Source organism: Erigeron canadensis, chromosome 7 (genome assembly GCF_010389155.1).
Source record: "Erigeron canadensis isolate Cc75 chromosome 7, C_canadensis_v1, whole genome shotgun sequence".
NCBI lineage: Eukaryota > Viridiplantae > Streptophyta > Magnoliopsida > Asterales > Asteraceae > Erigeron > Erigeron canadensis.
In genome coordinates this window covers 16951663-16965535 of record NC_057767.1, presented here as the reverse complement: position 1 = coordinate 16965535, position 13873 = coordinate 16951663, and the positions used below count along the sequence as shown (strand labels likewise).

At 39.9% G+C, this 13873-nt stretch overlaps 1 protein-coding gene across 1 annotated transcript; it reads left to right on the top strand.

Moving 5' to 3' along the window:
* Positions 1–5602: 5602 nt before the first annotated feature.
* LOC122609024 lies at positions 5603–7686 on the top strand. Its single transcript, XM_043782085.1, has 3 exons — positions 5603–6084; positions 6196–6744; positions 6915–7686. The coding sequence occupies exons 1-3, from the start codon at positions 5603–5605 to the stop codon at positions 7684–7686; spliced, it is 1803 nt and encodes a 600-aa protein (XP_043638020.1).
* The last annotated feature ends 6187 nt before the right edge of the window (positions 7687–13873 follow it).

Here is a 13873-nt window from a genome sequence, read left to right as displayed (position 1 = left end):
CTCAGACACATACTTCTTAAGTTTCTGGACTTGTGTTTTCAAATTCTTGATTTCAGTAAACAAGTCCTTGGGAATTTCCTTGATAATCAAATCAATGATTTTAGGCAACATGACTTCTTATAATTTGATCATAACAGACGCAATCACATCAGTAGAGAGCTGTTTGAGAACCAGATTTTTAAGTTTCACAACAGTCTGATCACTTACATTACTGATGATTGAACTTTGATCCAATGTTGGCCTGCAGTCCAACTTATCTACCACACGATGCAAGTTCTGGACCTGAGTCTTCAGTCCTTCTAAAGGAGTGTCAACTGCCTCTTTAACCACAGTTTGCACAGAGGAGACTGAGACTGGAGCTTTTTCTTTCAAATCCTGGACTGCCACTTTAAAAGATTCCCGAAAGCTGTTAGTGGCCAATACCAGTTTATTCAATTTTTCAAATACCAATTTCTCATTCCCAGAAAAAGTGTTCAATTCCGACCGAAAGGAGTTGTTAATTGAAGATTTAAAGTCAGAAAGAACCTGGGAGGATGATTGTAAAGATTTCTCCAAGTCCGTCAGCTTACTAAAAAGGCCATGGACTTCAGTGGAAGAAGATGAGGAGAAACCTACTGGTGTGAAGGATAGTGTTAGGTCGAAAATCGACCAAGTATAATTTGTTCAGAAATATTGAAGTTCAGAGAAGATACTTGTACAGAAATTCTGAGGAGTCTCTCAGAATTAATTCTTTGAAGCTTCGCTCAGATCAAGATCAACACATCTGAAGACATTCATTCTGAAGTCGAAGACTGAAGACTGAAGAAGAGAAACTTTTGAGAAGCAGAGCTCTGAAAAGATTCTATCTGATTGAAGATCTGAAGCCGCTCAGTGAAAAAGTATTTACAATACTTTACTTTTTCACTGGTTACGAGGAAGTCTTTTTACAACACTTTAACTGCCTTTACCCGGTTAATAACTTTATACCGGGTATTGTGCTAGTTTTAGTAAAAGGTTGGAAATAAAGTATGTCAAGTCACATCAAAGAAACTTACATACTTTATCTTAAACAAACATGTTATGGATTTGTCCTACAAATGACAAATCCATAAATGCACCCAACCATATTTGTACGACATTTGCCATGTCATCAAGATATGTTTGCCTATAAATATAAGACTTCTCACACTTGCAAAAATGCTTGAAACTTTGGCATTGCAACGTGTGTTATATACTCTAAGTAAACTTACGTGTATTTCCTTGTTGTTTAGATCATTTGTATTTCAAGGTTGTTTAGATACTTTCACAATTGTGATTATTTTTGTTCCGCAACAACCTTTGTATTTTGTTTATAGAAATAAATAAAATACATTGAGAAATACATCTCGACTCCTTGCCATAATACTTGATTATATTTAGTATTTATATAGTTTCAAGCACTTGTTCTTTATTTATCTTCTTGTTCATATCCATTATCTGGATCGTAATTCTAAACTAGTCTTTATCTATATTAGAATTACTTGTCAGTCGGGTTACTTGATATACTTGTTATTATTGTTATATATTTATGATATTTTCGACTAACATCTTGTGTAGGGGAACTCACAGATGGTCCAGATGTATTTCTTTCAACAACTGAAATAAGTGTCTTGACTCTTTCTTGTATTGGAGGATCAGTATGAGTGATAGTAGAGTCAGGAGCACTTGAGACTGGAAGATTCGTAATTTGAAGTCTCTCAGCTGGTTGTGGAAGATTTTGTGTTGTGTGAAGTGTTGAAGGAGAAGGAGTGAAATATGTTGCATCTGAGGGAAGTGAAACTGAAGTTGGTGGTGGTGGTGGTGGTGGTGCAGTTCTTTCAAACAAAGGGTGAAATGGAGATTGAGTTTCTGAAGGAATGACCGGGATGGAGGGAGTACTGGAGGCTGGCGGAGGAACTAGGTGTTCCACTTCCATAGATTGAATTTCTTCACCAAAAATGTCCTGAACTTGACCAGACTTGGACAAGTCCAAGGATGACTCACCTTCATCCCAGTGGATTGCTCCATAGTCTGATGAGGTATGTCTCTGTTCAGATCAATTTGAGCAGAATCTGGCATAATCACATTATCTTCGCCAAGAGGCAAAACTGAATTTTCCTGAATCAATGTAGACTCAATATTTGTATCCATGATTAAAGTGCCATCTGCATTCATAATATCACCTGTCGTGGGATTACCAGAGGTGAGGCTCCAGTAACCCTTTCAGTTTGTGCAAAAGTTGTGTCAGAAGTTTGGTTTTGTTCAATAATTTGTGCTGACTCGAACTCTAATAAGGGTTGGGCAGTCCCTTGATTCTCTTCATCACTCCCCCTAACAGAAGTTTTGAGAGTGGCAGTTTGTATGTTTTCCCTTATGACATCTCCAGATTCCTATTGGGAGGAATCTGGATGGATAGTTTCGGTACTATAAGGAGTGACCAGTGCTCCTCCTCTCCTAAGACGTATGGTGGTATTTTTTGGTCTTGTGGAGATGGTTGTTGGAAAAACAAGAGTTTGTTATTGGTCAGAAGTCACCTCGGTTTCTGGTGACTGCTCTCTAGCAATGAAAGCTTCAAGAGGACCCACATTAATTTGAGAGCCACCCTGGGTTTCTTCTGAATCAACTGGTCTTGTTGCATCAATTATTTCCCTTATAAAATTATGAATCATGGCCTTTGGGATCTCAACCTCACGATTACTGGACACCAAATTGTTGAGATCCTTCAAATATTCAGGCATAGAAAAATGACTGGTATCATAATCATACTGATTGCCCAAAACTCTTTTAAAAATTAAAGATAAAAATTGAATAAAAGGAACATGAGCATTTCTTTTATGGGCTTTTATTCTTTCAGCCAGATCGTTCCAAAAAATTTGCGCAAAATCAACTCGAAGACCATACCATAAACAATAAGCAATCAGCAGTTGAGTTTGATTGATCTTGTCCAGCCCTCCAGATCCACTTCCAAGACACTCAACTATACGAGTGAAGAAAAATCTCCATGAGTCAGTGAGTTTGCTCATATAAATCATACCTTTCCTCTTCAAAACACCATGTTCATCAACAATATCAGTGTGACCCATTTCCCTACACACTTCTCTATGATTAATGCCAGTTAGAAGTTGTAGAAGCAACTCATTTTCAGAAAAATAATTCAAATGAAGGGCCTCTCGAAGAGTATCAACAGTTAATTTGAGAGGGCGAGATCCTTTTTAAGAGTATAATGAATGGTATTATCATCACCAACCTTGAAATGGGCAGTGTACCAGAATTCACAAAGATACCCATGGTACATTTTTCCTGGGTTCATTGTGTGTCACACCCCGACTAAGGCGGAAAACTCGGGATGCGACGCATAGTACACGCGTCATGGATATTACGTAGAATAGCTACATGAATACTTAAATAACACACATTTCATAGAATTCAAACATAAATATCCAACATAGGGTCAAGATTCAAATAAAACATAGATGAACTCTCACGCAGGGGAAACACACTTAGGCATAGTGCCATAGTATAAACATATAACAAACATAACAAAACATAAAATATGCAGCTCCAAAACCCTAGTCTGGTCTGCTACAGGTCACCATGCTATGCTCCTTAGCCACCTCTAATGCGGTTCACATGTTCACCTAAAAGGATACTCAAAAGCGTCAACACAATGGTTGGTGAGTTCGTAGGTTTTGAAAACAAGTATCAAGTATGGTGCCAGGTCGAAATATCATCAAGATCCTGATATGTCGTATTTTATACCCATTTCCCACGGTTTAGTTAGTTGTTTAAGTAAGTTTTACGAGTCGTTTTCGTGTATATTTGGTACATTTATGGTATTTGTTAGTGTTTCAGGAATTAATAGGTACTTAATCGATAATCTAAAGAAAACGAAGTTTCTGGAGGAATATGAGTGCTTACGGATGTTTTACGAGGCACAAGAACGAAGATTAGAAGTTGGTCAAAGAAAGTCAATGTAGGTCAACGCAAGTCAACGGGGTCTGCGGCGCAGTTTGGTGATGCGTCGCAGTAATTCTTGTCGAGGAGCAAACTGCTTCGCAGTAGGCTGAGACTGCGACGCAGTCGTACCATATACAGCCAAAGACCAGTCAACGAAAGTCAAAGTCAAGAAAGTCAAACAGGAGACTGCGACGCAGTATATGTCGAATCTGAAGAAAAATTTTAGAAAGTATAAATAGCTTGCTAAAACATTCTTGAAACCCTACCTTCACATTTCAGTCGACTTTTGCAGGCTTTGGAGCAGATTTTCATCCGATTATTCTCCTTCAAAGAACTTCATTACGATTGGATCAATTCCGTTATTCGTTTTCTAATTCCTTGTATTCGGTAACGATGAATTCTTTCTATTTGATTGGATATTCGTATTTTAATATGAGTGGCTATTCGCCTTTTCATCCATCTTAATGGAGTGAGATAATATGTAAAGATTGCACTATTTTTATAATTCAAGTTAATTTAATTTAATGTTGTGTCGTGATCTTAGCTTATTAATTCTTTGTTATTTGATTATTGATTGCGGATAATTTTTGCACAATCTTAATGGCAACTCGGGTTGGGCAAAAGTTATTTTGATCGCTTGGTTAGAAGCGATTGGTTCTATGATTGGTTAATGAGTTAATGGTTGGGTACAATCAATAGACACATTTGTTATCTTAAATGACCAAAACCATTGTTAAATTAGTGAAGTTATAAAAAGGCGTCTCGGGGTACCGGTCTTAATAATGAAACTAGTTTAAACAAGAGAGTCAAATGAAGTTGTAAACTTGACGGGTACGGGGTTAGCGATCAATTTGAGTCTCGGTTATTTAATCAACTAAATTGAATTTGAACTTCGTTTAATGTGCAATCTGAACATGTTGTCGAGCGAAATCAAGATGGATGACCTTTAAATTATTGTTTCATACAACAAACTCTCCTTTCGATTAATCTTGAGGGATTACTGACTCATTTTACTAACTACTTGCAACGTGGCAACTCGGCCACAAAATCCCCATTTTTCTTGAATCATTTAACTTTTACAATTGCTTATAGAAGTCCTTGTGAACGATCTCGGCTTACCAGCTTTTAACTATACTACATGCGATGAGGTACACTGCTTGTGAGTGTGTAGTAGTCAGTCTTTTGGTAATTCGTGTTTATAAATTTTATTACTAGATTTCACACATCAAGTTTTTGGCGCCGTTGCCAGGGACTTTAATTAAGTAGTTGTTCGTTTTGTGATTCGATCCTTCCTTGCATTCATTTGTGAGGAAGTTATTTGTTTTTGATAGATAAATTTTAATTTTGGTTTATTTTTGTTTTTGTTAGTTTCTGGTGCGGTGAACGGTATATCTTGTGGTACGTGTGCATGTGCTTTGTTAGTTGATGAACACAAGAGCCTCTGGTAGACCTTTGCTTAGTCCTCAGTCTAACCCCGGGAAAGCCATAAGACGCTTACTTAGATCAAACAACACGGAGCCCTCAAACACCGACAAAATAGATTCAGGAACCGAAAACCATGACCAACCGGACGTAGATTTGGATTAACACTACTCAAAGAAGGATTCAACATCCGAAATTCACTTAAGTACCAAATTCTCCGAAGGTAATGGTTTGTTCAAAACTGGTGATAGTTGATAATCAGGATAAAACTCATAAACCGGATTCAACAGTAATTCCTCAAGCAAATCTTCGAGTAAATCAACCAGTTAGAGCAGGGAGAATGGGTGATCAAGAGCAATCGGTCAACCCCAACAACCGTCTTTACAGTGACCGAAGAAGAAATGTACCAACTAATAGGGGTACTCCAATTCGCCTTCCAACCACCATGGTTAACTTTTCTCTCAAGGGAAGTCATTTGAAAAGTGTGGAGGAAGAGAAGTTTGACGGGGTGACTAACAATGATCCGTATGGCCATCTAGAAAGGTTTGAGAAAATTTGTAGGTTTTACCACTATGGCGCAAATCAGGATGATAATGTGAAGCTTGAGCTTTTTCCACTCACTTTATGTGGAGAAGCTAAGGGGCTCAAGGAACAGCTAGACGATTTGTATACCACTTGGGATGAGCTTTGTGTTGGTTTTATTGATGAGTTCTATTCTATAAGGACTCAAAGATAGTTGGAAAACAAGATCCGGTCATTCACTCAAGATCCAGGGGAAGATGTAGTAGATGCTTGGAAACGGTATAAGGGGATGATCAGGAACTGTCCAGGAAACAATCTGAACACGGAAGCAGCGGTTGAAATCTTTTATGACGGTTTGCTTAAAGGAACTCGAAGGGAACTTGCCGGGGCATTCGGGGGTAGTTTGAACAATGTGACACCTAGTGAGGGGTACAAGATCCTCGATGACATGGCTAAAGAGTTTTCTGGTCGTGAAGAACTTTTGAGTAGGAAAACTGCAAGCAAGAGGGTTGCAAAATTGGAAAGTGGTGAGGAGTCTAGTGTAGTTGCTGAAGTCAAAGCGCTTTCGAAGCAAATGAACGAGAGGTTTGACAGTCAAGATAATAGGTTCAAAAGCATTGAAAGAGATGTAAAGGTTTTAGCTGACGGATGCGATCATTATGGAGAATTGCACTACATGGAAGATTGTCCAGATAAGTCGGCCCAAGAAGTTAGCTATGTTCAGAATCAGCAGGGGAATTTCAACCAGAACACCGGTTATCAAAACCGGCAATCAGGTACTTCTTATCCCTCATCTTCATTTAATAATGCTAACAATTCTGGTTTTAGTGGAAACAGATTTAGCAGGTTCAACAGTCAGCAGAATGCTAATGCTGAGTTGCGAGAAATCTGAGGGACTTGGTCGGTGCTTAGAAAGCAACCAATGAGAGAGTAAAAGAACAAAACAAGAAGATGGCTTCTTAATGGGATGTTGTGACTCCTTGATTGGATGGGATTGCTAATAAATTGGAGCAAAGTACAAAGAGCACACAGGCAACCTTCCAAGATATTAAAGCTAAGCTTGAAAGGCTAAGAAATCCTAATAGGCAGCTCGGTACTTTACCGAGCAGCACCCAACCTAATCCTAAGCCTCAGCAGAGTAACCAGGGGTCCAGATCAAAGTATACTCCTCCTAATGCTCAGAATGAGCAAGTCAATGCAATCACAAGAGAACGTAATACTTATGACTCTGCAAATCCCCTACCTAATGTTGTTACTCCTCTTGTGCAGGTTGAAGCTGAAGAAGCTGTTAATAATGAGATAGAGATGGAGCCGAACCCAACCATGAAGACACCGGTCGTTCCATCTACCACTGTTGAGAAACCCACTGTTGAGATACCTTCGGTGAAACCTTACCAACCAAAGGTGCCATTTCCTCAACGGTTGAAGAAGGCGGAGATCAAGGAAAACTTTAAGAAATTTATTGATTTGATTCAAACTGTTAATATTACTGTTAACCTAGTTGATCTTCTTGCAGGTATGCCTAATTATGCGAAGTTTCTCAAAGATCTCATAGCGGATAGAAAGAAGTTGGAAGAAGGGAAGATGGCAGTCATGAGTGCCGAATGTTCCGCCATAATCAAGAATGAGATTCCCCCTAAGTTGGAAGATCCAGGGAGTTTTCTTATTTCTTGTTCTTTTGGAGTTAGATTGTATAAGGCATCGGCCGATCTTGGTGCCAGCATTAATTTAATGCCTTATTCGGTCTATAAGAAATTGTCTTTAGGTGAATTGACGGGACCCGCATGAGCATTAGGCTTGCGGATAGATCATTCCAATATCCCATGGGGATAGCGAAAAATTTGCAGATTAAGGTGGGTCATATGATTTTCTTGGTTGATTTTGTTATACTAGAAATGGAGGCAGACGTCAATGTGCCTCTAATCCTAGGTCGACCATTCCTTATGATCGCGGATGCTATCATCCGGGTTAAGGCCAAGGAAATTTCTTTAGGTGTCGGTGATGACCGAGTTGTATTTAATGTTGATAGAGCTCTTAAACATCCTTACTCGTGTGATGAATCTTGTTTCAGGATAGATGTTATTGAAGAGGAGGATGCCTTGGAAAAGGAGCTTATGGATTACTTGGAAATGGAGGATGGGCAAGCTTTGTTAGCTTGTAGTGAAGAAGAACAGGAAATGGTTGATGAGATGTTGCAAGAGATCATGGCGTTAAACGTTGATGAAACTCCACCGGATGATGAATCTTTTGAAGAGATCAAGGTTGATAGAAGCAAACGGGTGCTTACTTCGGTTTAGAGCCCTCCCACCGATTTGGAGCTCAAACTGCTTCTGGATCATTTGGAGTATGCATACTTAGAAGGTACATCTTTCCTCCCTGTTGTCATTTCATCTTCTTTGATGGAGGATGAAAAATCTAGGCTTATTACTGTCTTTAGGGCTCATAAAAGGGCATTTGCATGGAAAATTTTCGATATTCCGGGTATAAGTCCAGAATTTTGTAAGCATACAATAAATTTTGTTGATAATGTTAAACCTATTGTGCAAAGACAACGGAGACTAAACCCGAACATGAAAGATGTTGTGAAAAAGGAAGTTATTAAGTTGTTGGATGCGGGAATCATATTCCCCATCTCGGATAGTTCATGGGTGAGTCGGTACATTGTGTACTGAAAAAGGGTTGGGATGACTGTTGTTCTAAATGATAAAAATGAATAATCCACTAGAACTGTCACGGGTTGGAGGGTATATATTGATTATCGGAAGCTAAATGTTGCAACCCGCAAGGACCACTTCCCATGCCTTTACGATCAAATGCTCGAACGGCTCGCCGGAATGAGTATTTTGTCTTTTGGATGGGTTTTCTGGGTACTTTCAAATACCATTGACCGAAAGACAAGAGAAGACCACCTTACTTGACCCTTTGGCACTTATGCCTATAGGAGGATGCCATTCGGTCTTTGTAATGCCCCGGGGACTTTCCAACGTTGTATGATAGCTATTTTTCAGGATATGATTGAAACATCCATGGAAGTTTTTATGGATAATTTTCCTGTGTTTGGAAGTTCTTTTGAAAATTGTCTAGTGAGTCTTGATAAGATGTTGGAAAGGTGTGAACGGGCACACTTGGTTTTAAACTGGGAAAAATGTCACTTTATGGTTATTAAAGAAGGTATTGTTTTGGGACACAAAGTTTCTAAGGAAGGGTTAGAGGTTAATAAAGCTAAAATTGATGTCATAAGTAAATTGCCTCCACCCACAAATGTGAAATCAATTAGAAGCTTTTCAGGTCATGCCGGTTTTTACCGTAGGTTCATAAAGGATTTTTCCAAAATCACACGGCCTATGACCAAGTTGTTAGAGAAGGATGTCCCATTCGTATTTGATAAAGAGTGTCTTGATGCATTCAACTTGTTAAAAGAAAATTTGACCAATGCACCTATTATGACTCCACCTAATTAGTCATTACTATTCGAGTTGATGTGTGATGCTAACTACTTTGCTTTAGGGGCCGTTTTAGGCCAAAGGGAGGATAAATATTTCCGCTCTATTTCCTATGCTAGCAAGACCTTGAATCCAGCCCAACAGAACTATACTGTGACTGAAAAAGAGTTATTGGCTGTTGTGTATGCTTTTGATAAATTTTGACCCTACTTGGTCCTTAACAAGACCATTGTTTATACTGATCACTTTGCCCTAAGGTACTTGTTATCCAAACAAGATGCCAAGCCCTGTCTTATCCGTTGGGTCTTGCTTTTGCAAGAATTCAATATTGAGATAAAAGACAAAAAGGGGGCCGAAAATGTGGCAGCTGACCATCTAAGTAGGCTCGAAAACCTTCACCGTGAGGAGTTACAAGAGCATGAGATTAATGATGATTTTCCTGATAAGTTTTTGATGAAGCTTGAAACAGGATCTTGGTATGCAGATATTGCTAACTATCTTGGTGCAGGTGTGATTCCCGAAGATATGTCAAAGCAAGAAAAGAAGAAACTTTTTACCGAGGCTAAGCATTATTTTTGGGAAAATCCATTTTTGTTTAAAATTTGTGCAGATGGAATGATAAGGAGGTGTGTGTCGGAAGACGAAACCCGATAAATTCTTGATGCTTGTCACCACGGGCCATCCGGTGGACATTACAGACCATCTGTCACCGGTAAGAAAGTGTATGACGCTGGTTTCTATTGGCCATCTGTTTTTTCAAGGAAGCGCAAACTTTGGTAGAAGTTTGTGATGTGTGTCAAAGACAAGGTAGCATTTCCAAACGTGATGAGATGCCTCAGAACTTTATTCAGGTATGTGAAGTTTTTGATGTTTGGGGCATAAACTTTATGGGACCTTTTCCCCCGTCACATAGGAACTTGTATATCCTTGTTGCTGTTGATTATGTTTCAAAGTGGGCTGAGGCTAAAGCCTTGCCAACGAATGATGCACGTGTTGTCGTTCACTTCTTAAAACAACTTTTTTGTAGGTTTTGAATGTCCAAGGCCTTAATCAGTGACCGCGGAAGTCATTTCGCAAATCACCAACTCGCTAAGGTGCTAAAGAGGTACGATGTCAATCACCGCTTTTCGACCTCATACCACCCGCAAACGAGTGGCCAAGTTGAAAATACCAATCGGGCATTGAAAAGAATCCTTGAGAAAACCATAGGAGATAACCCGAAGTCTTGGTCCACCAAGCTTGACGATGTTCTATGGGCATTTAGGACTGCCTACAAGACGCTGATTGGGACTACCCCATTCCGGTTGCTTTATGGCAAGACTTGTCATCTTCCTATAGAAATTGAGCATAAGGCCTATTGGGCACTCAAGAACTGTAATATGGATATGGTTGAAGCCGGTGAGTTAAGATCTATGCAACTGAATGAATTATATGAACTTAGGTTGTATGCTTATGATAATTCTTTGCTTTATAAGGAACGAACTAAAGTGTGGCATGACCGTAGGCTTAAAAAGAAGGATTTTAAAGCCGGTGATAGAGTCTTGTTGTTCCTTTCCAAGTACAAGTTTAAGCAACCCAAGTTGACATCTAGGTGGACCGGCCCCTTTGTGATCAAACATGTTTATCCGTCTGGTTATGTTGAATTGTTTAAAACGGATGGAACTTCTTTTATTGTTAATGGTCACAGATTGAAACTTTGTCATGAAGAGGAGAAAAATGTAGGAGCCGTCGTTGACAAGCTTCCATTTTTCGAAATGAAGCAATGAGAAAGGACTTCGAGTTTAGCTAAAGACTCATGAATAAATTAAGTGCTTCACGGGAGGTAACCCGTGTTTTGGTGTTTTTATGTTTTCACTTAATTTTGTCAATTTTCATGTTTTTAAGGTGTTTATGTCGAGTATTGCAGGTCTGGAACTTCTCTACGCGATCCGGTAAGTTGTTTGTCAAGTTACAAGGTAAGTGTGTGTGTGTGTGTTGGGGGGGGGGGGGGGTCAAACTGCAATGCAGTTTCTGTACGTGGTCAAAATGTGATGCAGTCTCACTATACTGCGAAACATAAAAATCCTCGACAAATAATATGACTGCGACAAATAGGTAGATTCGACGCAGTCCGTGTGTGTTCAGAAAATTCAAAAATCAAAAAAAAAAAAAAAATTTAAAACAAAACTGCGACGCAGTGTGAGGACTGCGGCGCAGTCGGGTTAGATCAGGCCATACAAATAAGAGGCTAGGGTTGTTTCACTTTTTACTTTTACCTAAAAACCTTCAAGTCTTTTTCCTCTCAAACATAAACAACCGATTTTCATCTTCCCCCTACTTTTGTTTGAGTTTATTCTTGTTTCTTCAATTCATAACAATGACTGGTTCAGGAAAGGCCCCAGCTACCGGTGGACGAAACCCTAGACGTAAAGCCTCTTCTCACACGGGTGAGGAATCTTCAGGAGCAGCTCAAGCTGCTATTGCACCAGTTCTCGCTTTATCCGATCACCAATGGCTCACTTGGCCTAGAGCTTCTCAAGAACAGAAAGCCGTTTATAATGAGCGGTTGGAAAAATTTCTTCACAAAGACATCGAGGAGCCCAGGTATCTTCCTAATAGTATACTTGATATGTTGGTTATACGATGGGACATTGAGGGATTTTTGAGGCTAGTGGGTATGGAAAATGATGAAAATGGTAACCTTATTGACCAAGATTTTCGTATGTGGGTAGACATTTTTGGCAATCGGGAAATGGTTTGCAAGGAATGGTGCTTAGAATTTTATTCAACTATCAATGTGAGCACCATTGATAAAGTTAAAAACATTTTTGATGAGAAGTGTATACATTTTCGTTGTGGGGGGAAAGATCGATCTTTAACTATTGTTGAGTTTGGAATTGCAACGAGAATGTACAATAGGGAGTTACTAGATAATAACCCATTGTTTAGGAAAGTTTTGAGGATGGGAGCTCGGATCGGGTTGGGATTCCCGGATGGTGATCAGAAGTCGTATTACATACAGATTTCAGGGGAGATTTGGAGTTTTAAGTCGAGGGTGAACACGATTAAGTCACCTGTTTTGAGGTTGTTTTTAAAGATGATTACATACTTAGTTGTTCAGCGATCAAATCAGCGGGACAAAGTTTATTTGGAGGATCTGTGGGTATTGAGACTTTTTCATGAGGGTGCCCCGTATAGATTGGCTTGTGCTCTGTACATGGTGGCGAAGCATATGGGAACCCGAGGTATCAGGGACAGGAAGCTTGTTTGTGGCCATTATGTCACAAAATTGGTGAAATTTTTTGGTTGTGAAGGGGATCGGGCGAACATGATTTTTAATTTGAATTGGAAGCCTATGAAACTATTTGAGTATCCGGATTTGAAACGGTTTGGGTTGCTTAAGCCCTAAACCAATAGGGGTTTTTATGCTGTGATTGATTTTGGTGATGCCGCCCTGAGGGCGAAGAAGGTGAAGATGTTGATGAAGAGATGGAGGAGGCGGCTGAGGAGGAACTGGTTCGACGTCCTAAGCGTCATGCTCCCTCCACTGCGGGAGCTTCTTCTTCTTCTGCCGCTCCCGCAGGTTTTGACTTCACCCCCCTTTAGTTTGTGGTGGATAGGATTTTTGAGTCTCAGCAGGCTTTTCACTCCCGCATGGATGATTTCAGACAGCAGGTGGGTAGTGACTTGACTATGGTAGGCTCTGGTTTAGGGAGAGTGGTATATGATTCACGGCGTTATCAGCCGATGTGGGAGGCACAGTTGACAGGACAGGATTTTCGCCCACCCACCGATCTCCTGGCATATCGTCCACCCTCTATGTTCATCCCTCACCGGAGAGTTGGAGGAGGTTTCTATTTTCCTCCTAAGCATCAGTTTGAGGCGCCTCCTCGTCATGATCCAGGTGCACTAGGACCGGATATGCTGGTCCGTTTTGGTAGTTATACTGGTACTTATGCAGGTATGGATGTCAGCGAGGCGGGTGCTACAGAGTCTACATATGTTGAGTAGGTTGTTGGATCGTTCTTTGATTATGGTAACATCCCTGGTTACCAGCCTTATCCACCTCATCCTCCACCACAGTGATTCGATTGCAGGTTGAAGATTGGAAGCTGTCTGTCAGCTTTATTTGATGGCTTGTACTATTGTTTGAACATTTCCTTTTCCGTACTTTCTCATTTTCTTGGTTGGTTTGTATCCAACCTTCGGGGTGATGAGACATCGTATTTTATTTCCATTTCCATTGCATAATTAGGGTAGGATGATGGCAGGTTTAACGATACTATGATTATTATGTTGGCTTTGTTGTATGTTCATGTGTGATAGCAAGGTTGTCATATGCATATGCTGACAGTAAGTTCAGCGCTCATTCTCTTGTTGGCATCATTCACGCATGGAACACTACTGATACCCGGAAGGTTTTTCTTGTTCTTGATTTTCTTTTTGTTTACTTTCCCCTATTTCCCTTAGTTTGCCTTAGTTTCTTGGACATTGAGTACATTGTCCAACTTAAGTGTGGGGTGGGGGGAGGTGGTAAATAGGGAAAAGTCGGG